This window comes from Pongo pygmaeus, chromosome 8, assembly GCF_028885625.2.
Source record: "Pongo pygmaeus isolate AG05252 chromosome 8, NHGRI_mPonPyg2-v2.0_pri, whole genome shotgun sequence".
Lineage (NCBI taxonomy): Eukaryota > Metazoa > Chordata > Mammalia > Primates > Hominidae > Pongo > Pongo pygmaeus.
Window position 1 is genome coordinate 108673583 of NC_072381.2, and position 23150 is coordinate 108696732.

The 23150-nt window shown below is 43.4% G+C and overlaps 2 protein-coding genes across 3 annotated transcripts in view; one reads left to right on the plus strand and one right to left on the minus strand.

The window, feature by feature from the left end:
* TAF5 (TATA-box binding protein associated factor 5) lies at positions 1-21114 on the plus strand. Its single transcript, XM_054436519.2, has 11 exons — positions 1-592; positions 5433-5670; positions 10316-10631; positions 11686-11849; positions 11962-12097; positions 13820-13940; positions 15333-15462; positions 17434-17598; positions 19235-19412; positions 19575-19752; positions 20059-21114. The coding sequence occupies exons 1-11, from the start codon at positions 34-36 to the stop codon at positions 20274-20276; spliced, it is 2403 nt and encodes an 800-aa protein (XP_054292494.1). The 5' UTR covers positions 1-33; the 3' UTR covers positions 20277-21114.
* Positions 21099-23150, minus strand: part of ATP5MK (ATP synthase membrane subunit k) — a 7546-nt gene continuing 5494 nt past the window's right edge. For both annotated transcript variants that reach the window (XM_054436522.1, XM_054436520.2), the window contains exon 4: positions 21099-21215. The gene's annotated coding sequence lies outside the window, so the exon portion shown is untranslated. The remainder of the gene's footprint in view (positions 21216-23150) is intronic.

A 23150-nucleotide genomic window follows, 5' to 3' on the forward strand; every position in this document is an offset into this window, starting at 1 on the left:
ACGCTTGACGGCGCGAGGTGGCTCAGCCGCAAGATGGCGGCGCTGGCGGAGGAGCAGACGGAGGTGGCGGTCAAGCTAGAGCCTGAGGGACCGCCAACGCTGCTACCTCCGCAGGCGGGGGACGGCGCAGGCGAGGGTAGCGGCGGCACTACCAACAACGGCCCCAACGGCGGCGGCGGGAACGTTGCGGCGTCGTCGTCCACTGGCGGGGATGGCGGGACCCCCAAGCCCACGGTGGCTGTCTCCGCCGCTGCCCCGGCGGGGGCGGCCCCGGTGCCTGCTGCTGCTCCGGACGCCGGCGCTCCGCACGACCGACAGACTCTACTGGCCGTGCTGCAGTTCCTACGGCAGAGCAACCTCCGCGAGGCCGAAGAGGCGCTGCGCCGTGAGGCCCGGCTGCTGGAGGAGGCAGTAGCGGGCTCCGGAGCCCCGGGAGAGGTGGACAGCGCCGGCGCTGAGGTGACCAGCGCGCTTCTCAGCCGGGTGACCGCCTCGGCCCCTGGCCCTGCGGCCCCCGACCCTCCGGGCACTGGCGCTTCGGGGGCCACGGTCGTCTCAGGTTCAGCCTCAGGTCCTGCGGCTCCGGGTAAAGGTGAGCCGTGGGGTCCCGGGTAGGCACGGCCGCCGCGAAGGGGAGCAAGCCGGTAAGGCAGGGGCTGGCAGGCCTGCACCTCTGCGGGCTTGTTTTGAATTTCCTGGGCCCGCCTCTAGGGCCACATGCCCGCCCCTTTCTCTAGTGCGCCGGCTGCGCAGTCAAACCCCCTTCCGAGCTGTCAGTTCCAGCGAGAGGCTGAGGAGAGCTGTTGAGCAGAGGGATGTATGGGGAAGGTGAGCGCGGAGAGGCGGGGACCTTCACGCTTTTGGTCCCTTTCCTCTCATTTGGGCTTTTGAGCCTTGGGCAGGTCCGCATGACACTAACAGTGTTTGTACGGTTTCGTACTAGCGTACTTTAGGTACTATAAGTACTTTATTCTCTCTTTATTTCTTTAGTTCCTCTTAAAAGATGTGTTAATAAATATTTTATATAATTTTTTTTTTTTTTTTTTTTTTTTTTTTTGAGACGGAGACTTGCTCTGTTGCCCAGGCTGGAGTGCAGTGGTGCGACCTCGGCTCACTGCAACCTCCGCCTCCCAGGTTCAAGCGATTATCCTGCCTCAGCCTCCCGAGTAGGTGGGACTACAGGCTCCTACTGCCAAGCCCAGCTAATTTTTGTATTTTTAGTAGAGGCGGGCTTTCACCATGTCGGTCAGCCTGGTCTCGAAATCCTGACCTCAGATGATCCACCTGCCTCGGCCTCCCAAAGTGCTGGGATTTACAGGCGTGAGCCACCGCGCCCGGCCGCCATACAATATACACTTGTAACAGTCCTGCACATCATGTACCCCCTGAATCTCAGCTAAAAGTTGAAAAGTTTTTTCTTTTTCTTTTTTTTTTTTTTTTTTTTGAGACGGAGTCTTGCTCTGTCGCCCAGGCTGGAGTACAGTGGCGTGATCTTAGCTCACTGCAACCTCTGCCTCCCGGATTTAAGCGATTCTCCTGCCTCAGCCTCCCGAGTAGCTGGGACTACTGGCACGCGTCACCACGCCCGGCTTATTTTTAAAAAAATATTTTTAGTAGAGACGGGGTTTCGCCATATTGCTCAGGCTGGTCTTGAATTCCTGACCTCGTGATCCACCCACCTCGGCGTCCCAAAGTGCAGGGATTACAGTCATGAGCCACCGCACCCGGCTGAAACTTTAAAAATATATATGGGCTGAGTACCACCAGTGTTAAGTCTTTGGAGGATGCAGGTTCCTGGGCATCACTTCAGACTTAGTGAATCAGGTCCTCTAGAGGTGGAATCTGGGAATCTTCACTTTTGAATAAGTGCTTCTAAGGAGTATTGACATATGGCAGCTTGAGAGCCATGTGTTTAGGCATGGGCATTGGACAGACCTTTTTGTCTTTGCTGCATTTACTTGTGTGATGCTGATTGCCATTATTTTTTTACTTTTTAATTTTTTTTACCTTCATGTTGGCCGGGCGTGGTGGCTCATGCCTGTAAATCTCAGCACTTTGGGAGGCTGAGGCGGGTGGATCACCTGAGGTCAGGAGTTTGAGACCAGCCTGGCCAACATGGCGAAACCCCCTTTCTACTAGAAATAACAAAAATTAGCCGGGCGTGGTGGCGCATGCCTGTAATCCCAGCTACTTGAGGGGCTGAGGCAGGAGAATCACTTGATCCTGGGAGGCCGAGGTTGCAGTGAGCCAAGATGGCGCCACTGCACTCCAACCTGGGTGATAGAACGAGACTCTGTCTCAAAAAAAAAAAAAAAATTTTTTTTTTACATTAATATTGTCAGGAGGCAAGTCATTCTCATGTTGAATTTCCTCTCTCTTTTAAATGAGTGGTTATGAGGCTTTTTTTTTTTTTTTTTTTTGATGGAGTCTCGCTCTGTCGGCCAGGCTGGAGTGCAGTGGTGTGATCTTGGCTCACTGCAACCTCCGCCTCCCAGGTTCAAGCGATTCTCCTGCCTCAGCCTCCCGAGTAGCTGGGACCACAGGCGCGTGACGCCACGCCTGGCTAATTTTTTTTGTATTTTTATTAGAGACGGGGTTTCGCCGTGTTAGCCAGGATGGTCTCGATCTCCTGACCTTGTGATCCACCTGCCTTGGCCTCCCAAAGTGCTGGGATTACAGGCATGAGCCACCGTGCCCGGCCACTTGAGGCACTTATAATATATATATGTAAAATGTTTGGTATGGATAAGTTTATGCCTCTGTATATGTCCCTGAAACCTGAGCCCCTCCTTTCTCCCAGCAACTGTTGTCACAAATCCATGCAGTAAAACTCATATACAATATAAGGTCTCAAAGGTGATCCTGAGCTAACAATAAATGTTTATTGAATTACCCAGTGCAGAGCTTTTAGCCAAATTAGTCTGTATGACGCCTAATTTTTGCAGCATTGCCAGAAATGAAGTATTCACACATAGCATTGTATTCATACCTCATTGTAATCCATAAATAGAAATGTGTGCAGATGTGATTGAAGGCCGGGCGCGGTGGCTCACGCCTGTAGTCCCAGCACTTTGGGAGGCCGAGGCGGGTGGATCACTTGAGGTCAGGAGATCAAGACCAGCTTGGCCAACATGGTGAAACCCCATCTCTACTAAAAATACAAAAAAATTAGCTGGGCGTGGTGGCATGTGCCTGTTGTCCCAGCTAATCAGGAGGCTGAGGCAGGTGAACCACTTTAATCCAGGAGGCAGAAGTTGCAGTGAGCCGAGATCAAGCCATTGCGCTCTGGCATGGGTGACAGAGCAAAACTCCGTCTTTACAAAAAAAAAAAAAAAAAAAGAAATCTTTTTTGAATGTTGAATTTTGTGAATGAACTATAAGATGAATTATATTGTTGGTTATTTTGCTGTAATCTCAGATCTCTTCAGAAACTTGACCTAATTATAGATCATAACTGAGAAATCAGTAAAAGAGGCCATCAGAGTAACCAAAGAAATTATCACATTTGTGCAGTAAACAGCAAAGTGTACTATAATGGCAACTTACAAAAATTTCCAACAACCAAATTCTGATTTAATTGACAGATGTATTGTTAGGTGGTGCTGTATTACCAATAAATACTTACGTTTTCTGTTTTGAAATGGTGGTTATGGAAATTGTCGTAAGCATATAACTATCTTTTGAAGATATAAATAAGGCATGGTCCTTCCCACCGTTAAGTACTTATATTTTATAAAGGGTAAGAGATGTATATAATGTGAAGGGAACACAGGATAGGATATGTTACAAGAATGTTACACAGTGCTTGGGTGGCTCAGAGAGCTGGGAATGTTACTGCAGTGCATGGCTTAGTCGTGGTGGGTGCCATTTGCACAGAGCATTGAGAGAAAGTTAATGTAGTTGTTTGATTTGCACATATCATCTTTTATACAATTTGTCTTTTACATAAGGTAGTTCCAGGAGAAATACTGACTCCTTGTTATTGTTTTTTTTTTTGTTGTTTGCTTGTTTTTTTGAGACGGAGTCTTGCTCTGTCACCAGGCTGGAGTGCAGTGGCACGGTCTTGGCTCACTACAACCTCTGCCTCCTGGGTTCAAGTGATTCTCGTGCCTTAGCCTTCTGAGTAGCTGGGATTACAGGCACGTCCCATCACACCCAGCTAATTTTTGTATTTTTAGTAGAGACGGGGTTTCACCGTGTTGGCCAGGCTGGTCTCGAACTTCTGACCTTGTGATCTGCCCACCTCAGCCTCTCAAAGTGCTGGGATTACAGGTGTGAGCCACCGTGTTGGCCTGTTATTGTTATCTTAAGATATGGATGTGCTGACGGGTTTCGGTTTGGGTGACTGAAACAAGTGAAAAAAATTCCATTAAAAGATTATGGCTGGGCACGGTGGCTCGTACTCTTTTTTTTGAGATGGAGTCTCGCTCTGTCACCCACGCTGGAGTGCAGTGGCGTGATCTCGGTTCACTGTATCCTCCGCCTCCCGGGTTCACGCCATTCTCCTGCCTCAGCCTCCTGAGTAGCTGGGACTACAGGCGCCCACTACCACGCCTGGCTAATTTTTTGTGTTTTTAGTAGAGACGGGGTTTCACTGTGTTAGCCAGGATGGCCTCAATCTCCCGACCTTGTGATCCACCTGTTTCGGCCTCCCAAAGTGCTGGGATTACAGGCGGGAGCCACCGCACCCGGCGGCTCTTACTTGTAATCCCAGCACTTTGGGAGGCAGGTGGATCACCTGTGGTCAGAGTTTGAGACTAGCCTGGCCAACATAGTGAAACCCCATCTCTACTAAAAATACAAAAATTAGCTGGGCATAGTGGTGCATGCCTGTAATCCCAGCTACTCAGGAGGCTGAGGCAGGAGAATCACTTGAACTCGAGATGGGGAGGTTGCAGTGAGCCGAGATGGTGCCATTGCACTACAGCCTGGGCGACAAGAGTGAAACTCCATCTCAAAAGGAAAAGAAAAAAAAAAAAAAACTATGTGGGCCAGGTGCGGTGCCTCATGCCTGTAATTCCAACACTTTGGGTGGCCGAGGCGGGAGGATCACAAGGTCAAGAGATCGAGACCATCCTGGCCAATATGATGAAACCCTGTCTCTACTGAAAATATGAAAATTAGCTGGGCATGGTGGCGCACGCTTGTAGTCCCAGCTACTTGGGAGGCTGAGGCAAGACACTCGCCTGCGAGGTGGAGGTTGCAGTGAGCCGAGATCTCCCCGCTGCACTCCAGCCTAGCGACAGAGCGAGACTCCCTCTCAAAAAAAAAAAAAAAAAATATATATATTATGTGATTGTGTTGAGGAAGAGACAGTGGGAAGAAAGAGACAACAATCTGAGAAACAACTCACCTCTGGGCCTTAACAATACAGCCATAGTCACATGGTCATAATAGGTCATTTTCTTAAAAGTTTTTTGTTTTTTAAATAGTTGGAAGTGTTGCTGTGGAAGACCAGCCAGATGTCAGTGCCGTGTTGTCAGCCTACAACCAACAAGGAGATCCCACAATGTATGAAGAATACTATAGTGGACTGAAACACTTCATTGAATGTTCCCTGGACTGCCATCGGGCAGAGTTATCCCAACTCTTTTATCCTCTGTTTGTGCACATGTACTTGGAGCTAGTCTACAATCAACATGAGAATGAAGCAAAGTCATTCTTTGAGAAGTATGTAAATTTTTACATATATATACACACGTAGTGTGTGTGTACGTGCATATATGTTCACATCTGTAACCACAAAAATGTAAGACTGAGACTTAAAAAGTACGTTGTGAAGGAGAGGTACCTGAGGCTATGAGAACTTAAAATGTGGGGTTTAATCTAGCTGGAGAAGTCAGAGAAGGCTTCCAGAGGAAATGATACTTGAAGTGAGATCTGAGATCTGAAGATTAGGTAGGAGTTAACCAGATGAAGAGAAGAGGGAAAAGCATGTGTAAAAGCTCTCTGGTGGGAAGGATCCTGGTAGGTACAGAGGCTGAAAGATGGCCAGGGTAGCTGGAGCAGAGAATGGGATGGGGGTGTGGTATACCATGAAGCTGGGAATTGGTTAGGGACTGGAACAGTAGGCAGGTTCTATTGTTAAAGTGAAGGCATTGAAAAAAAAGAATAGGCAGGTTTTTGGGCCATGTTGAGGGTCTTTGTTTATCCTAAGAGCAGTAGGGAGTTGTATTGGGTAGGATTAGATTTCGTTGAGAGTCACTGAAAACTCATCAACAATGGCATAAATAAAAGTTTATTTTTGCCTTTATCTTAAGAAAACTAAGAAGCAGTGTTAGGATTAGATTAGAATAAGAGTAACTGAGAACCCAAACAACAGAGGTTTAAATACAATAAAAGTTTATTTATTTTTCTCATAAAGGTGGGACATTCGGGATTGGTGTGGTGGGTTCTTCATTACCAGGGCCCCAAGCTCCCTCAGTCTCGTTGCTCTCCCATGCTTTTCATGCAATTTCCACCTGGTGGCATAAGATGGTTTTCCTGCTCTAAGCAGTCACATCAGTGTGCCAGTCAGCAGGTAGGGCACACGGAAACTTCACACACTTCTTCCTTTTATATCTTAACAGTCAGTGGCCACACCTAGCTACAAGGGAAATAAGAAATATGGTCTTTACCTAGGCGTTTATGTGCCCAGCTGATATTCAGGTTTTCTTTTATGGAGGAAGCCAGGAAAAATGGATATTTGGGGAGAGTGAAGCCTTTTTGCTACATTGCTACAGAGTCGTTAAAGGACCTTGTCACTATTAGATATATACTTTGAAAGGACCTTTATGCAGTGGGGAAAACAAATGGAGGATAGAATGACTATAGGGACAAGTTTTGGAAGTTATTGCAGTGGTTCTCAACTGGAGGTGGAATTGCTCCTTCCGCTAGACCATTTGAAAATGTGTAGAGGTGGCCCGTCGCTGCGGCTCACGCCTTTAATCCTAGCACTTTGGGAGGCTGAGGCGGGTGGATCACTCTGACCTCAGGAGTTTGAGACCAGCCTGGTGAGACCCAGTCTCTTCAAAAAAATGCAAAAATTAGCTGGGTGTGGTAGCTCACTCCTGTAATCCCAGCTATTTGGGAGGCTGAGGCTGGAGAATCGCTTGAACCTGGGAGATGGAGGTTGCAGTGAGCTGAGATTACATCTGTGCACTCTAGCCTAGATGACAAGAGTGAGACCCTGTCTCAAAAAAAAAAAAAAAAAAAGAGAAAATGTGTGGAGGCATTTTTGGTTGTCATAATGACTGGGCGGAGGAGCAGGAATACTAAATGTTCTAATATATGCACCTAGGTAGTCCCACTTTACAAAGAATTATCCTGCCCAAAATGCTAGTAGCACCCTTGTTGAGAAACACTGGACTAGGTTGTGGTGGAGGTGAAGAGAAGTAGACAAAGTCATGAGACACTTGATAGATTAGCTATGGAAGTGAGAGAGATGGAGATATCATTGAAATCTCCAGTTTTCTGGCCGCTCTAGCTGGATAGGGGAGCCAATTCCTGACACAGAAAACCCTAGAAGAGGACTTGATTTGTCAGGCCTTGGAATAATTTTGAGTTCTGATTTGAATATGCCTTTGACTCATTTAAGAAATGTCAAGTTGATAGGTAGATGATATATGAGAGCTCAGAAGAGAGGTGGGGACTAGAACTATTAATTGGAGTTGTATGCAATATTGATGGATATGGATGAGGTTGACTAGGGGATAGTATGAAATAAGTCAGTCAGTGGGCTAGGCCCAAGGAGCTCCAAATTTAATGGCCAAGTAGAAGAGATACACAGGAAGAAAACCAGGGGAGAGTTGAGTTATAGAAGCCAAGGGAAAGGAGTATTTAAGAAGGAGGCAGGCCAGGTGTGGTGGCTCACGCCTGTAATCCCAGCACTTTGGGAGGCTGAGGTGGGCAGATCACCTGAGGTCAGGAGTTCGAGACCAGCCTGGGCAACATAACAAAACCCTGTCTCTACTAAAAATACAAAAATTAGCCGGGCGTGGTGGCGGACACTTGTAATCCCAGCTGCTTGGGAGGCCGAGGCAGGAGAATCACTTGTATCCGGGAGGCGGAGGTTGCAGTGAGCTGAGATTGCGCCATTACCCTCCAGCCTTGGTGATGAGTGAAAGTCCATCTCAAAAAAAAAAAAAGGAGGCCGTGCTTAGCAGTGTGAATAAATTTTTTTTTTTTTTTTTTTTTTTTTGAGATGGAGTTTTGCTCTTGTCACCCGGGCTGGCATGCAGTGGTGCCATCTCGGCTCACTGCAACCTCCACCTCCCAGGTTCAAGCAATTCTCCTGCCTCAGCCTCCCAAGTAGCTGGGATTACAGGCATGCATCACCATGCCTGGCTAATTTTGTATTTTTAATAGAGACAGGGTTTCTTCATGTTGGTCAGGCTGGTCTTGAACTCCCGACCTCAGGTGATCTGCCCACCTTGGCCTTCCAAAGTGCTGGGATTACAGGTGTGAGCCACCGGGCCTGGCCTGAATGAGAAATGTTTAATACAAGCAGTAGAGCCTGAAGTCAAGATTTATCACTTAACACAGGGTAGTAGTAATAGAGGAACAGTAGAACTTAGCACCCCTGGCTTCTATGCCATTATAGTAAATTCATTATACTAGGATGCCTAATAGGAAGTATATAAAGCAAAATGTTCTGTAGCCAAGTGCTTTTGAAAAAAAAAAGAAAGGCTGATGACAGAACTTCTACTCTAGAAGCTAATTTCTCTTTAAAGTACTGTCATCTAAACACTCCATCCTTGGCAACATAGACACTGTCACTTAAAAAATCAAAAACAGCCTGGGCAAAAGAGCGAGATCCTGCTTCTACAAAAAGTAAACAAAAATTGAGCCGGGCACAGTGGCTCATGCCTGTAATCCCACACTTTGAGAAGCCAAGGCGGGCAGATTGCCTGAGCTTGGGAGTTCGAGACCGTCCTGGCCAACATGGTGAAACCCCATCTCTACTCAAATACAAAAGATTAGCTGGCCATGGTGGCGCGTGCCTGTAGTCCCAGCTGCTCAGGAGGCTGAAGCATGAGAATTGCTTGAGCCCTGGAGGTGGAGGTTGCAGTGAGCTGAGATTGCGTAAACAAAAATTAGTGGAGTATGGTGGCACAGCAGTCCTAGCTAGTCGGGAGACTGAGGCAGGAGGAACCCCTGAGCCCAGTAGTTTGAGACTGCATTGAACCACTGCACTCCAGCTTAGGCTTCAGAGCAAGAACCTGTCTCTAAAAAAGAAGGGAAAACCTTTTTGCTCTTCCAGTCTCATGGTGTAGCTGTCTCCCCACATAGGAAGCTGGAATATCATAGGGGATTCTCTGTCTTCCCATTATGGACAGTCTCACCGCTTGCCAGGACCCCATCACCACAGGAGGATAATGGGCAGTTACTGATATAAGAGGCTGAGATTTCTAATTTTATTCGAATCTTAGATCATATATTGATGAGTTGTAATGGGGTAACATAGTTAACAGTTTAGAAATCTGTTGGCTATGTGTTTATCAGAGCTGGAGCCCTAATATGTTTAGTTATTGTTTTAAAAATGTTTTTGGATTGATTGCTGTTTTTAGTGAATGCCAAATATATTGTCTTTAATTTTACTTTTTTAGGAAAATTAAGAGTTGTAAAAACAAAAGTACATTTAAGTTTACTAGTTGTTATCAAGGCTAAAGGCTTTATTTTATTGTCTTTGGTAATAGTGAGTAAGTGGAAGTACTCATTGTTTGGTATCAACAATGAGTACTTCCACTTTGTTGTTTAGTGATCATATTAAAGTATTGATATTTTAAAAATGTCTGGTATATGTTTCCAATGAATATAGGAAATCATTAAAAATGATGGGTTTTATGAGAATGTTATGTATTGATTATTGTTGAGATGCTGAGTACTGTGTACATTGAGTTCATTATACTTTTGTATACCTTTGAAATTTTCATAATAAAACTTTTAAAAGTGGGTTTTGAGAAACCATAACATTTAGTAAAGCAAGGGTTCTTATATTTTCAAATGTCTACCAGTTTCTTTTAAATGTCTCCATTCTAAAGAAACTGTCTACCAATGGTGGGTATATTATTTTTCACTTAGGATATTTAAGTTCTTTTCTTAAAATGTTTGTGATACATTTCATTAGAGAATTACATTTGTTCATTTTTAGAATAAATTCAGAAACTGAATTATAGTCATTTTGAAATGAGTTACTTCTTATCCTACAGCTCAGTTCAGGATTATTTAGACTACTACATTGAAAATATTCTGGGATGGTTTATAAGTATATGGGGGAAAGGCAGATCCCTTAATGATTACATTGAAAAATGACTTTTTAAAATCACTGAAACAGGTTCCATGGAGATCAGGAATGTTATTACCAGGATGACCTACGAGTATTATCTAGTCTTACCAAAAAGGAACACATGAAAGGGAATGAGACCATGTTGGATTTTCGAACAAGTAAATTTGTTCTGCGTATTTCCCGTGACTCGTACCAACTCTTGAAGAGGCATCTTCAGGAGAAACAGAACAATCAGATATGGAACATAGTTCAGGAGCACCTCTACATTGACATCTTTGATGGGATGCCGCGTAGTAAGCAACAGATAGATGCGATGGTGGGAAGTTTGGCAGGAGAGGCTAAACGAGAGGCAAACAAATCAAAGGTATGGGAATGAACCTAAGAACTCTGTAATGCAGATTATGAAAAATTGTAGCATTTCCATCTACATAAGTTACACATTTTTCTTATAGCTAGCTTGGAAACAATTCTTTTTGTATGTTTGTTTTGAGACGGAGTTTTGCTCTTGTCACCCAGGCTGGAGTGCAGTGGCGTGATCTCAGCTCACTGCAACCTCCACCTCCCGGGTTCAAGTGATTCTCCTGCCTCAGCTTCCCGAGTAGCTGGGATTAGAGGCACACGCCACCACACCCGGCTAATTTTTGTATTTACTTTAGTAGAGACAGGGTTTCACCATGTTGGCCAGGCTGGTCTCGAACTCCTGACCTCAGATGATCCACCCGCCTCCGCCTCCCAAAGTGCTGGGATAACAGGCGTGAGCTACTGCACCTGGCCGCTTGGAAACAATTTTATACTGTATATAAAATTTTGTGTTCTAAGGTTGATGTTTTTATGTGACAATTTGGGTATGGTTGCATTTTATGGAACCCTGAATGCAGTGGCTGAAACAATTTTTCTCCCATAAAATGAATTTCAGAGGAAGGCCCTCCAGGGCTGGCATGAAGGCTCCACAGTGCCATCAAGGTCCCTGGCTCCTTCTGGTTTCTGATCCATCATCTTTAGAATGTGGCTTTCTTCTTTGTGCTCACAAATGGCTGTTGCAGTTTCAGCATTGCAGCTCCGTTCCAAGAAGGAAGAAGGGGGAGGACAAAAGGCATATCTCTGCTGAAGCTTTCCCTTTTTAATCAGGAAAACAATATTTTTTTGATACAACCATACCCAATATACTTATATGGACAATCCTAGCTGAAAGGGAGCCTGGGAACAGAAATGATTTAACTGAGCACATTGCTACTCCAATAAAATCAGGGTTCTGTTAGTAAGGAAAAAGGGGAGAATGGCTATTGGGTAGACAAGTACAGAACCCTGCCTCAGAGTGTAAATTACTATTTTGTAATTGTGATTTATCCTATCAAGATGTAAAATGGGTGTATTAATGAATAAATAATTTTAAAAATGTTGGCTCTTTTGACTTGTAGGTATTTTTTGGTTTATTAAAAGAACCAGAAATTGAGGTACCTTTGGATGATGAGGATGAAGAGGGAGAAAATGAAGAAGGAAAACCTAAAAAGAAGAAGCCTAAAAAAGATAGTATTGGATCCAAAAGCAAAAAACAAGATCCCAATGCTCCACCTCAGAACAGGTGAGGAAAAAACTTCAGGAACTTGTGTGTGGAGGTATGAGACAACATGTTATAGAGAGTTCAAGTTTGTTAATAGTCAAAAGGTAATTTTGACTCTCTTTTTCTTTCACAGAATCCCTCTTCCTGAGTTGAAAGATTCAGATAAGTTGGATAAGATAATGAATATGAAAGAAACCACCAAACGAGTGCGCCTTGGGCCAGACTGCTTACCCTCCATTTGTTTCTATACATTTCTCAATGCTTACCAGGTTGGTAAAAAAATTGGGCGATTTCTGCCTGGAGAGTCATGTAGGATGATGATTTACCATTAAGAGACAAACAAATGTATTAGCTAAAATGGAGTTTCGTTATTTAAACTCCTTTTTTTTTTTTTTTTTTTTTTCTGAGACAGAGTCTCGCTCTGTCGCCCAGGCTGGAGTGCAGTGGCGTAATCTCAGCTCACTGCAATCTCCGCCTCCCAGGTTCATGCCATTTTTCTGCCTCGGCTTCCCCAGCAGCTGGGACTACAGGTGCACGCCGCCACGCCCGGCTAATTTTTTGTATTTTTAGTAGAGACGGGGTTTCACCGTGTTAGCCAGGATGGTCTCGATCTCCTGACCTTGTGATCCGCCTGCCTCAGCCTCCCAAAGTGCTGGGATTACAGGCATGAGCCACCGCGCCTGGCCGTTAAACTCTTAATACAATTTAAAGACAGCATTCAGGAAGAGAGAATTGGATACTGCACAGAATAGATAGAAGGCAATGTTTAATGGCATTTGTTTCACTGATCAGAATTCTGCTAGCCTTTGAGGAGGAGCAAATTGTGGTTCATTTCTGTTGAATTTGGTTTAAGTACTTATGTAAACTTATTTATCAATTTTTTTTTTTTTTTTTTTTTTTTGAGACAGAGTCTTGTGCTGCCACCTAGGGTGGAGTGCAGAGGTGAGATCTCGGCTCACTGTAACCTCTGCCTCCCGGATTCAAACGATTCTTGTGCCTCAGCCTCGGCCTCCTGAATAGCTGGGATTACAGGCACCCTCTACCATGCCTGGCTAATTTTCGTATTTTTAGTAGAGACAGGATTTTGCCGTGTTGCCCAGGCTGGTCTTGAACTCCTGACCTCAAGTGATCTGGCCACCTCGGCCTCCCAAAGTGCTGGGATTACAGGCGTGAGCCACCGTGCCCAGCTATATAAACTTTACTTTATTTCATTATTTTAATTTAATTTAATTTTTTGAGATGGAGTCTCACTCTGACACCCAGGCTGGAGTGCGGTGGTGCGATTTGGGCTCACTGCAACCTCCGCCTCCCAGTTCAAGTGATTCTCCTGCCTCAGCCTCCTGAGTAGCTGGGATTATAGGCATGAGCCACCACGCCCAGCTAATTTTTGTATTTTCAGTAGAGACGGGGTTTCACCAGGTTGGTCAGGCGGGACTTGAGTTCCTGAGCTCAGGCAATCCACCCGCCTCAGCCTCCTAAAGTGCTGTGATTACAGGCGTGAACCACCACACCCGGCCAAACTTAATATTTTATTTTTGTTTTTGTTTTTTTTTTTGAGTTGGAGTCTCACTCTGTCGCCCAGGCTGGAGTGCAGTGGCACGATTTCGGCTCACTGCAACCTCTGCCTCCTGGGTTCAAGTGATTCTTTTGCGTCAGCCTCACAAGTAGATGGGATTACAGGTGCCCAGCACCCTGCTTGGCTAATTTTGGTATTTTTAGTAGAGATGGGGTTTCACCATGTTGGCCAGGCTGGTCTTGAACTCCTAACCTCAGGTGATCCACTTGCCTCAGCCTCCCAAATTGTTGGGATTACAGGCATGAGCCCCTGCGCTTGGCTAATATTTTAAATCAAGAATTTTAAAAGTCTTTATATATTCTTTAAAATAGAGAATTGAGAATATATTTAGTAGAGTGTGAAAATGATTAACATTTGCTTCCTATCTCTAAATACCCTAAAATAGTATTGTTTAGTCTAACCCTTTTATTGGCAGGGTCTCACTGCAGTGGATGTCACTGATGATTCTAGTCTGATTGCTGGAGGTTTTGCAGATTCAACTGTCAGAGTGTGGTCTGTAACACCCAAAAAGCTTCGTAGTGTCAAACAAGCATCAGGTAACTGAGATGACCTTTTGGAATGTGAACTTGCCATTAGTCTATACCAATCTTGATTCCACGGAAAATACACAGGAGATTGTGTTCTTTACAGAAATTCACTTGATTTTACTTTAACTCAAGATTCTAACATTCCCAACAGTGAAAAGCTTTGGAGTGACTGGGGTGCTAGACTGGTTTAATTTCTTTAGGCCTCAGTTTTCTCATCTGTAGAATGAGTGAGTATTAAGCTAAAAAACTTAAAAATCTAACATTTTATGATTGCTTGTAAATCTTAAAAAATCTTTAAATAAGGGATGGTACTTCCTGTTTTAGTCATAAAAATGGCTAAAAAAGAACAAATAAGGTCAGGATTTTATTTGAAAGTTTTTTACTTTTTGTTTTTTTGAGACAGAGTCTTGCTCTGTCACCCAGGCTAGAGTGCAGTGGTGCAGTCTTGGCACATTACAGCCTCTACCTCCCAGGTTCAAGGGATTTTCCTGCCTCAGCCTCCCCAGCTCCCCAGTAGCTGGGATTACAGGTGCCCACCACCATGCCCAGGTAATTTTTGTATTTTTAGTAGAGATAGGGTTTCGCCATGTTGGCCAGGCTGGTCTCGAACTCCTGACCTCAGGTGATCCACCTGTCTGGCCTCCCAAAGTGCTGGAATTATAGGTGGCTCACTGCAACCTCTGCCTCCCGGGTTCAAGCGATTTTCCTGCTGCCACACCCGGCCTGAAATAAAGTTTTTTACTAACAATATTATTTAAATAAAACAATATATTTTAAATTATTTTAATATTTCCATAGGTTTTTTTTTTTTAATTTTTAAATTTTTTTTAGATGGGGTCTCACTCTGTTGCCCAGGCTCGAATGCAGTGGTATGATCACGGCTCACTGCAGCCTCTAATCCCTGGGCTGAAGTGATCCTCCCCCTTCAGCCTCCTGAGAAGCTGGGACTACAGGTGTGTGCAACCACGTTGGCTAATTTTTTATTTTTTGTAGAGACAGGGTTTCTCCATGTTGTCCAGGCTGGTCTCGAATTCCTCTGGGCTCAAGCAATCTGCCCGCCTCGGCCTCCCAAAATTCTGAGACTACAGGTGTAAGCCACCATGCCTGGCCCATAGTTTTCATTTTTGTGGAACACTGTGGCATAGTGGGCAAAACTGAGTTTCAGTCCTGGTTCCCACACTGAGTAGCTGTGTGCACTTTAGCAAATTATCTGTTCTGAACGTCAGTTTCTTCTCTTACACGCTGAGATGATACTGCCTAATTTAGAGGGATTAGCAAAGTGTGGTTGGTATATAGGAGGAAATTTTCAAATGTTAATTCCTCTCCTGAACTGTGATATGATTACTTTAAAAGTTTTGATGAATGTACTTTTAAAACATCAATATTTCTGGACCATTTTAGATCTTAGTCTCATAGACAAAGAATCAGATGATGTCTTAGAAAGAATCATGGATGAGAAAACAGCAAGTGAGTTGAAGATTTTGTATGGTCACAGTGGGCCTGTCTATGGAGCCAGCTTCAGTCCAGATAGGTAAAATACAAACAATAAAAATTAAATACTGCTATGTTATATTGAAATTATATAAAAGTTAACTACTGGAAACATTATGCAAATGCTGGGAAAATTCTGATAAAAATCTCATGGTTGTCTGACGTTCATTATCTTTTGGAATCTTGCCATTTGCTAATTCATCTTTGAATCCTGGTGTTTGTACATGGTAGCAATTTAATGTATACTCACTTTTTTTTTTTTTTTTGAGACAGAGTTTCGCTCTTGTTGCCCAGGTTGGAGTGCAATGGCGTGATCTCGGCTCACCGCAACCTCCGCCTCCTGGGTTCAAGCGATTCTCCTGGCTCAGCCTCCTGAGTAGCTGGGATTACAGGCATGCACCACCACACCTGGCTAATTTTATTTTTTTATTAGAGATGGGGTTTCTCCATGTTGGTCAGGCTGGTCTTGAACTCTCAACCTCAGGTGATCTGCCCACCTCAGCCTCCCAAAGTGTTGGGATTACAGGCGTGAGCCACTGTGCCCGGCCTGTATACTCAAATTTATAGAATCAAAATGCACAGTTTCAGGGCTTACTGGTTTTAAAAATTAGCTTTAATATTTTCTTTTTTTTTAAAAATTATTTTTATTTGTTACCCAATGGTAAATAACCAACCAAAGCTTTAATTTTATAGAACTCCATTAGGGGTTGAATTGCTTCATTGGGTCCCTGCATTGTGTCTTCTGGCTGCTTCATGAAATTTAAGACAAATTCCTGACATTAATGGCATATTAGCTAGTAATTGAGGATTTATCTTTCTATAATCAAAAGTACTAAGAGTAAATGAAAAAGGAAATTCGAAATTGGTTTGCTTCCCTTTAGGTATATGATTACCATGTCATCCTGTGTGTATAGATATTTGCCTGTTTTTCATGATCTCTAACACTGTAAAAATGGGGGGAGGGCGTTTTGTATTCATAATACCGTCAGTATATTCCTTGGATAGATAATAGCTTTCAGGCCGGGCACGGTGGCTCATGCCTGTAATCCCAGCACTTTGGGAGGCCAAGACAGGCACATCACCTGAGATCAGGAGTTTGAGACCAGCCTGGCCAACATGGGAAATCCCGTCTCCACTAAAAGTACAAAAATTAGCAGGGTGTGGTGGCGCCCACCTGTAATCCTGGCTACTTGGGAGGCTGAGGCAGGAAAGTCACTTGAACCTGGGAGGCAGAGGTTGCAATGAGCCGAGATTGTACCACTGCACTCCAGCCTGGGTGATAAGAGCAAAACTCCATCTCAAAAAAAGAAGAAAAGAAAAAAAGATAATAGCTTTCCATCCATCAAGGTTTCATCATTATGAAACTTTGAGAATTAGGTTTTTTGTTGCTTGGTAAGGTTTTGCCAGATGATACATTTTTATTTGAGGGAAACATCTGATTTCAGTGAAAATTGTAATAACCTTCTATCAACCTTTTGTGTTTATCCTTGAAACAGGTAGAGAATTATTAGCATGTCTGTAGTGTTTTTTTTTTTCTTCAAAAGACATTTCCTTTTTAATTCTTACATAGCTTACACAGCATGGGAAAATAGCATCTTTATTTTAGGGTCAAAAATTGTTGAATTTTAAGTGACATATTACATTTCTTAAACTTTCTCAATTGACCTTATTTGACTATACTTTGTTAATTACCCCTGGTATTTTTTTCTTGTGAAGAACTGTGATTTTCCCTAAGTTTTTGTATCATATTACCTCATTCATTAGGTGCTTGGTATATGTAGAGTGTCAGGGTTAACATTAGTTTGGTTAGTTCTTTCGATTGATACCTACTGTGAATTGTGTGTATGAATTAAAAGTGAGATGTAGCATGTTAGGTATATTTAATTTAGTCAAGTGTATATAAAATATTCAAATGTATATAAAATATTTAATGTATTCAAATGTATATAAAACTGGGCAGGTGACCAAAGGTTACTCTGGGAGTCAAATATATCACCTTTTCTTCTCTCAGGAACTATCTGCTTTCCTCTTCAGAGGACGGAACTGTTAGATTGTGGAGTCTTCAAACATTTACTTGTTTGGTGGGATATAAAGGACACAACTATCCAGTATGGGACACCCAATTTTCTCCATATGGATATTATTTTGTGTCAGGGGGCCATGACCGAGTAGCTCGGTAAGAACACTGTGATCTTATGACTGGGTCTATTCAATGAATAGAATGGTTTCTTGTTGGGAATTACACAGCCAGCCAAATTCATTTACACTTCCATTCTTGAGGATCAACTTTCTGAGAAGCTTTTGCATTTATAACTTATTTGAAATTGGAGCCGGGCGCAGTGGCTCATGCCTGTAATCCTAGCATTTTGGGAGGCCGAGGTGGATGGATCACCTGAGGTCAAGAGTTTGAGACCAGCCTGGCCAACATGGTGAAACCCCATCTCTACTAAAAATACAAAAATTAGCCGGGCGTGGTGGTAGCCGCCTGTAATCCCAGCTATTCAGGAGGCTGAGGCAGGAGAATCGTTTGAACCCGAGAGGCAGAGGTTGCAGTGAGCCGAGATCGCGCCATTGCAGCCTGGGGGACAAGAGCGAGACTTCATCTCAAAAAAAAAAAAAAAAAAAAAGAAAAGAAATTGAGGCAGGAGTATTATTATATCTGCAATTACATCTATATAAATCTTGGTTTTTAAAAAATAGTTAAATCCTCCCTCCCACCCCCATCAGATGCTTAACCTTGTCTTCCATACCACTGTGAGCACCTTTATGTTTCTCTGTCATCTGCTTAGAAGTTGAGGTTAAGGTAGTTCAGGTTAGAAACTATTTGGCCAGGTGCAGTGGCTCACACCTATAATCTCAGCACTTTGGGAGGCCGAGGAGGGCAGATAACTTGAGGCCAGAAGTTCCAGACCAGCCTGGCCAACATGACGAAACCCTGTCTCTACTGAAAAAAAACAAAAATTAGCAGGGTGTGGTGGCACGTGCCTGTAGTCCCAGCTACTCAGGAGGCTGAGGCAGAATTGCTTGAACCCAGGAGGCAGAGGTTGCAGTGAGCCGAGATTGCACCACGGCATTCTAGCCTGGATGACAGAGTGAGACTGTCTCAAAACAACTATTTGGTGGCCAGAACTAGGGGAAAATACTTTTCTGTGGTTTAGACTAGGAATAGGGGAGGAAGAAGAATATACAGAGAATTGGAGTTCTAGAACTTAAGTTTTGGCTGGCTACAGTGGTACACACCTATAGTCCCAGCTACTGGGGAGGCTGAGGTGGGAGGATTGCTGGAACCGAGTTTGAATTCAGCTTGGGCAACAGAGCAAGACCTCAGCATTTTTTTTTTTTTTTTGAGACAGAGTCTCGCTCTGTTACCCAGGCTGGAGTGCAGTGTTGCCATCTCGGCTCACTGCAACCTCTACCTCCTGGGTTCAAGCAGTTCTCCTGCCTCAGCTTCCTGAGTAGCTGGGATTACAGGCGTGCGCCACAATGCCCGGCTAATTTTTTGTATTTTTAGTAAAGACGGGGTTTCACCATGTTGGTCTGGCTGGTCTCGAACTCCTGACCTCGTGATCTGCATGCCCCGGCCTCCCAAAGTGCTAAGATTACAAGCGTGAGCCCCCACGCCTGGCCAAGACCTCAGCTTAAAAAAAAAAAAAAATTGTACCAGATGAACTCTTAGGACTGTTAGTCTCATTTTTCTTCCCCTCAGAACTAACTTTTCATATGGATGTTTCTGTATTTATTTTGTATAGATTTTTGGCATTTCACAGCTATCTACTAATTGTCATCTTTTGCTTTCAATAACTTTATAAAAGGCTCTGGGCTACAGACCACTATCAGCCTTTAAGAATATTTGCCGGCCATCTTGCTGATGTGAATTGTACCAGATTCCATCCAAATTCTAATTATGTTGCTACGGGCTCTGCAGACAGAACTGTGCGGCTCTGGGACGTCCTGAATGGTAACTGTGTAAGGATCTTCACTGGACACAAGGTATTTTACACTCTTATTATTCCAGCATCCAAGGTTGCTTTCAAAATAAAAATATTTTTTAAACAAGTGACACATAAATTTTAAAGATACCATTCTTACTACAAAACTTTAAAATTTTGTCTTATTTTCCTAGTTTGATCCTTTCTATGAACTTTTTTCTAGGGACCAATTCATTCCTTGACATTTTCTCCCAATGGGAGATTCCTGGCTACAGGAGCAACAGATGGCAGAGTGCTTCTTTGGGATATTGGACATGGTTTGATGGTTGGAGAATTAAAAGGCCACACTGATACAGTCTGTTCACTTAGGTTTAGTAGAGATGGTGAAATTTTGGCATCAGGTAAATGACTATTAATGGCTTTACGGTAAATGCTATGTTAAGAGGAAACAGTGTTGACGATTGCAATACTAAGTCCTTATGTTTTAGGTTTTACTTCCCTTTAGCTATGATTCCAGAGTGTCACCCTACATGAATCACTTCTCAGGTTAAAGTACCACTTGAAATGCTCCTTAGGAAGGAATAGAGTTGTTGGTCAAGTTTAGATTTTTCACCCAAAATGTACAGTAAATACATAGTGTACTGGACAAAATGTCCGAATGTAAATATGATGGATGCAACTAATGGTTTCCTTTGACTTCCTCTTAGGTTCAATGGATAATACAGTTCGATTATGGGATGCTATCAAAGCCTTTGAAGATTTAGAGACTGATGACTTTACTACAGCCACTGGGCATATAAATTTACCTGAGAATTCACAGGAGTTATTGTTGGGAACATATATGACCAAATCAACACCAGTTGTACACCTTCATTTTACTCGAAGAAACCTAGTTCTAGCTGCAGGAGCTTATAGTCCACAATAAACCATCGGTATTAAAGACCTTTTGGAAGCTACTGTTTTTAAAAAGGGAGACTAAAAGCAAATACCTCAGTGATTAATATTTAAGCTACAGAGAATGTTTTTGTCTATATGGATCTGGAAGTATGCTGCTTGGAAAATCTGAACGGGACAGTTCCACGTTTCTATAGCAACCACATTTGACTAATTTCCGTTAGTTGAATAAGAGGTATTATGATCATGGAGGGGACATTTATGGTGCTTTGGATTGTGTGGAAACTATGCATTTTCTGTTCAAATGCTATTTTAATTTATTACATTTAGAAAAAAAGTTGATTTCAATAATTCATCCTGCTTCAAGATTCAAATTCAGAAATATACTATCATCTTGAATTTTAGCTGAAGAATCCTATAAGCATGTATGTTTCTGCTGTAAAAACGTAGTTACTGTACGGCACTCAAAAACTATGTTAAATGATCTGCTAACTTTTTTTTTCTTGGCCCATGATTAGTGGAATGTATGTAACTAGGTAGGGTTCCTTTCTTAGATCTAGATGAAGTACAGCCACCCACTGACATCTGAATTTATATACCTGTTGAGTTTTGAGTGCACCCAAACACTCGATAAACCAGGTGAAATTTAGCTTCCATGTTCTACTTCAGCTAAAACAGCTAAATACAACCTAGTACACTTGAAGTCAGACAGACATTTCAGTTGCTTACCTCCAGTACTGAGCCTTGCTTTGGGAAACTAAAAGATTTAGACCAAGTCACTGCCAGTTTTTGCCTTTGTTGCATTTTGTACAGTTTTTATATTTTTGATATCTTGTAAATAAAGACAACCAGCTTTTCCAGGTTCATAATTTATTGTACAAATTGAATTATCACATGATGAGTTGGCATTAGCTTCTCCAGGCATGGGAACTTAACAGATGAGGTTAAGAACCGTAGACAGTTTAAAATCCTATAAACAAAGCAAACAGTTTAGATACAAATGTGGTCAGCTTTACTCTTAAGACATTCAAGAATTACTAAGATAACATGAACCCACTGAAACTGAATGTGAATTTATTAGATTGTCAAAGACGTAACACCAAAAAAATTAAAGTGTATCTCAGATTAATACTTTTTTTTTTTTCTGAGACAGAGTTTGCTCTTGTTGCCCAGGCTGGAATGCAATGGCGCAATCTCGGCTCACTGCAACCTCCGCCTCCCGGGTTCAAGTGATTCTCCTGCCTCAGCCTCCCAAGTAGCTGGGATTACAGGCATGTGCCACCACACCCGGCTAATTTTGTATTTTTTAGTAGAGACAGGGTTTCACCATGTTGGTCAGGCTGGTCTTGAACTCCTGACCTCAAGTGATCCACCTGCCTCAGCCTCCCAAACTGCTGGGATTACAGGTGTAAGCCACTGTGCCTGGCCTCAGATTAATACATTTTAACCTAACATTCCACCTTTAACAAATAAGCTACCAACAATTTAGTATGATCCTAAAGATATACTATTGGAAAAGTCTAGCATATAAAGTAACATCTTTTTTTTTTGTTCAGAGACAGAGTCTCACTCTATCCCCCAGGATGAAGTGTAGCAGCACAATCTCGGCTCATTGCAACCTCTGCCTCCTGGGTTCAAGTGATTCTCATGCCTCAGCCTCTCAAGTAGCTGGGATTACAGGTGCCTGCCACCACGCCTGGCTAATTTTTGTATTTTTAGTAGAGATGGGGTTTCACTATGTTGGCCAGGCTGGTCTCGAACTCCTGATCTCAGGTGGTCCACCCACCTCAGCCTCCCAAAGTGCTGGGATTACAGGCGTGACCCACCACGCCCAGCCTCTCCATTTTTGTAATGGGGATACTACCACCCTCCTGAAGTTACGAGGTAATTAATATAAAAAATTGGGCAAAATACTACCTGTTTGTCAGGAACAAGCCAGTGATCACTGCATTCTGGGATATGCAGTCCCTAAGGCCAACTGTTTTGAGACTGGCAAAGCTCTTAAGCATAGAAGAGGCCAGGCACAGTGGCTCATGCCTGTAATCCCAGCACTTTGGGAGACTGAGGCAGGTGGATCACTTGAGCCCAGGAGTTTGAGAGCAGCCTGGGCAACATCACAAAACCCTGTCTACCAAAAGAAAATACAAAAATTAACTGGGTGTGGTGGCATGCACCTGAAATCCCAGCTATTCAGGAGGCTGAGGCGGGAGGGTCACTTGAGCCCGGGAAGCAGAGGTTGCAGTGATCCGAGATCGCACTGCTTCACTCCAGCCTGGGCAACAGAGCTAGAGTCTCAAAAATATCCGGGCTGGGTGTGGTGGCTCACGCCTGTAATCCCAAAACTTTGGGAAGCCAAGGTGGGCATATCACCTGAGGTCAGGAGTATGAGACCAGCCTGACCAACATGGTGAAACCCCGTCTCTACTAAAAATACAAAAAAATTAGCCATGCGTGGTGGTGTGTGCCTGTAATCCCAGCTACTCAGGAGCTTGAGGCAGGAGAATCGTTTGAACCGGGAGGCAGAGGTTGCAGTGAGCCAAGATCATGCCATCGCACTCCAGCCTGGGCAACAAGAGTGAAACTCCATCTCAAGAAAAAAAAAAAAGTCTGTGAAGGAGAGCTACAGCAGATGAAGATGTGGCATTTGGGCTTTCCACATATCACCCATTGCCAACACAACAGATATTTAAAGGATGGACAAATGGGGGTTGGTGGATTATAAGAAGAAAAACCTATGGGGATTTAAGGAAAAGATAGAATTACATAAAAATTGGAAACTAGAAAAAGAAATATTTGCAACTGATATAAAAGGTTGGTTAATGATTACATAAAGAGCTTCCAAGTCACCCAATTGATAAATAAAAACATGTATAGGATGAATTGTATTTTCAAGAAAAATGCAAAT

Coding starts and splice junctions, on each gene's coding strand:
- TAF5 (XM_054436519.2), top strand. CDS start 34: ATGGCGGCGCTGGCGGAGGAGCAGACGGAGGTGGCGGTCAAGCTAGAG. Junction 11,850..11,961: donor AATGCTCCACCTCAGAACAG/GTGAGGAAAAAA, acceptor TTTCTTTCACAG/AATCCCTCTTCCTGAGTTGA. Junction 19,753..20,058: donor TGGTGAAATTTTGGCATCAG/GTAAATGACTAT, acceptor ACTTCCTCTTAG/GTTCAATGGATAATACAGTT.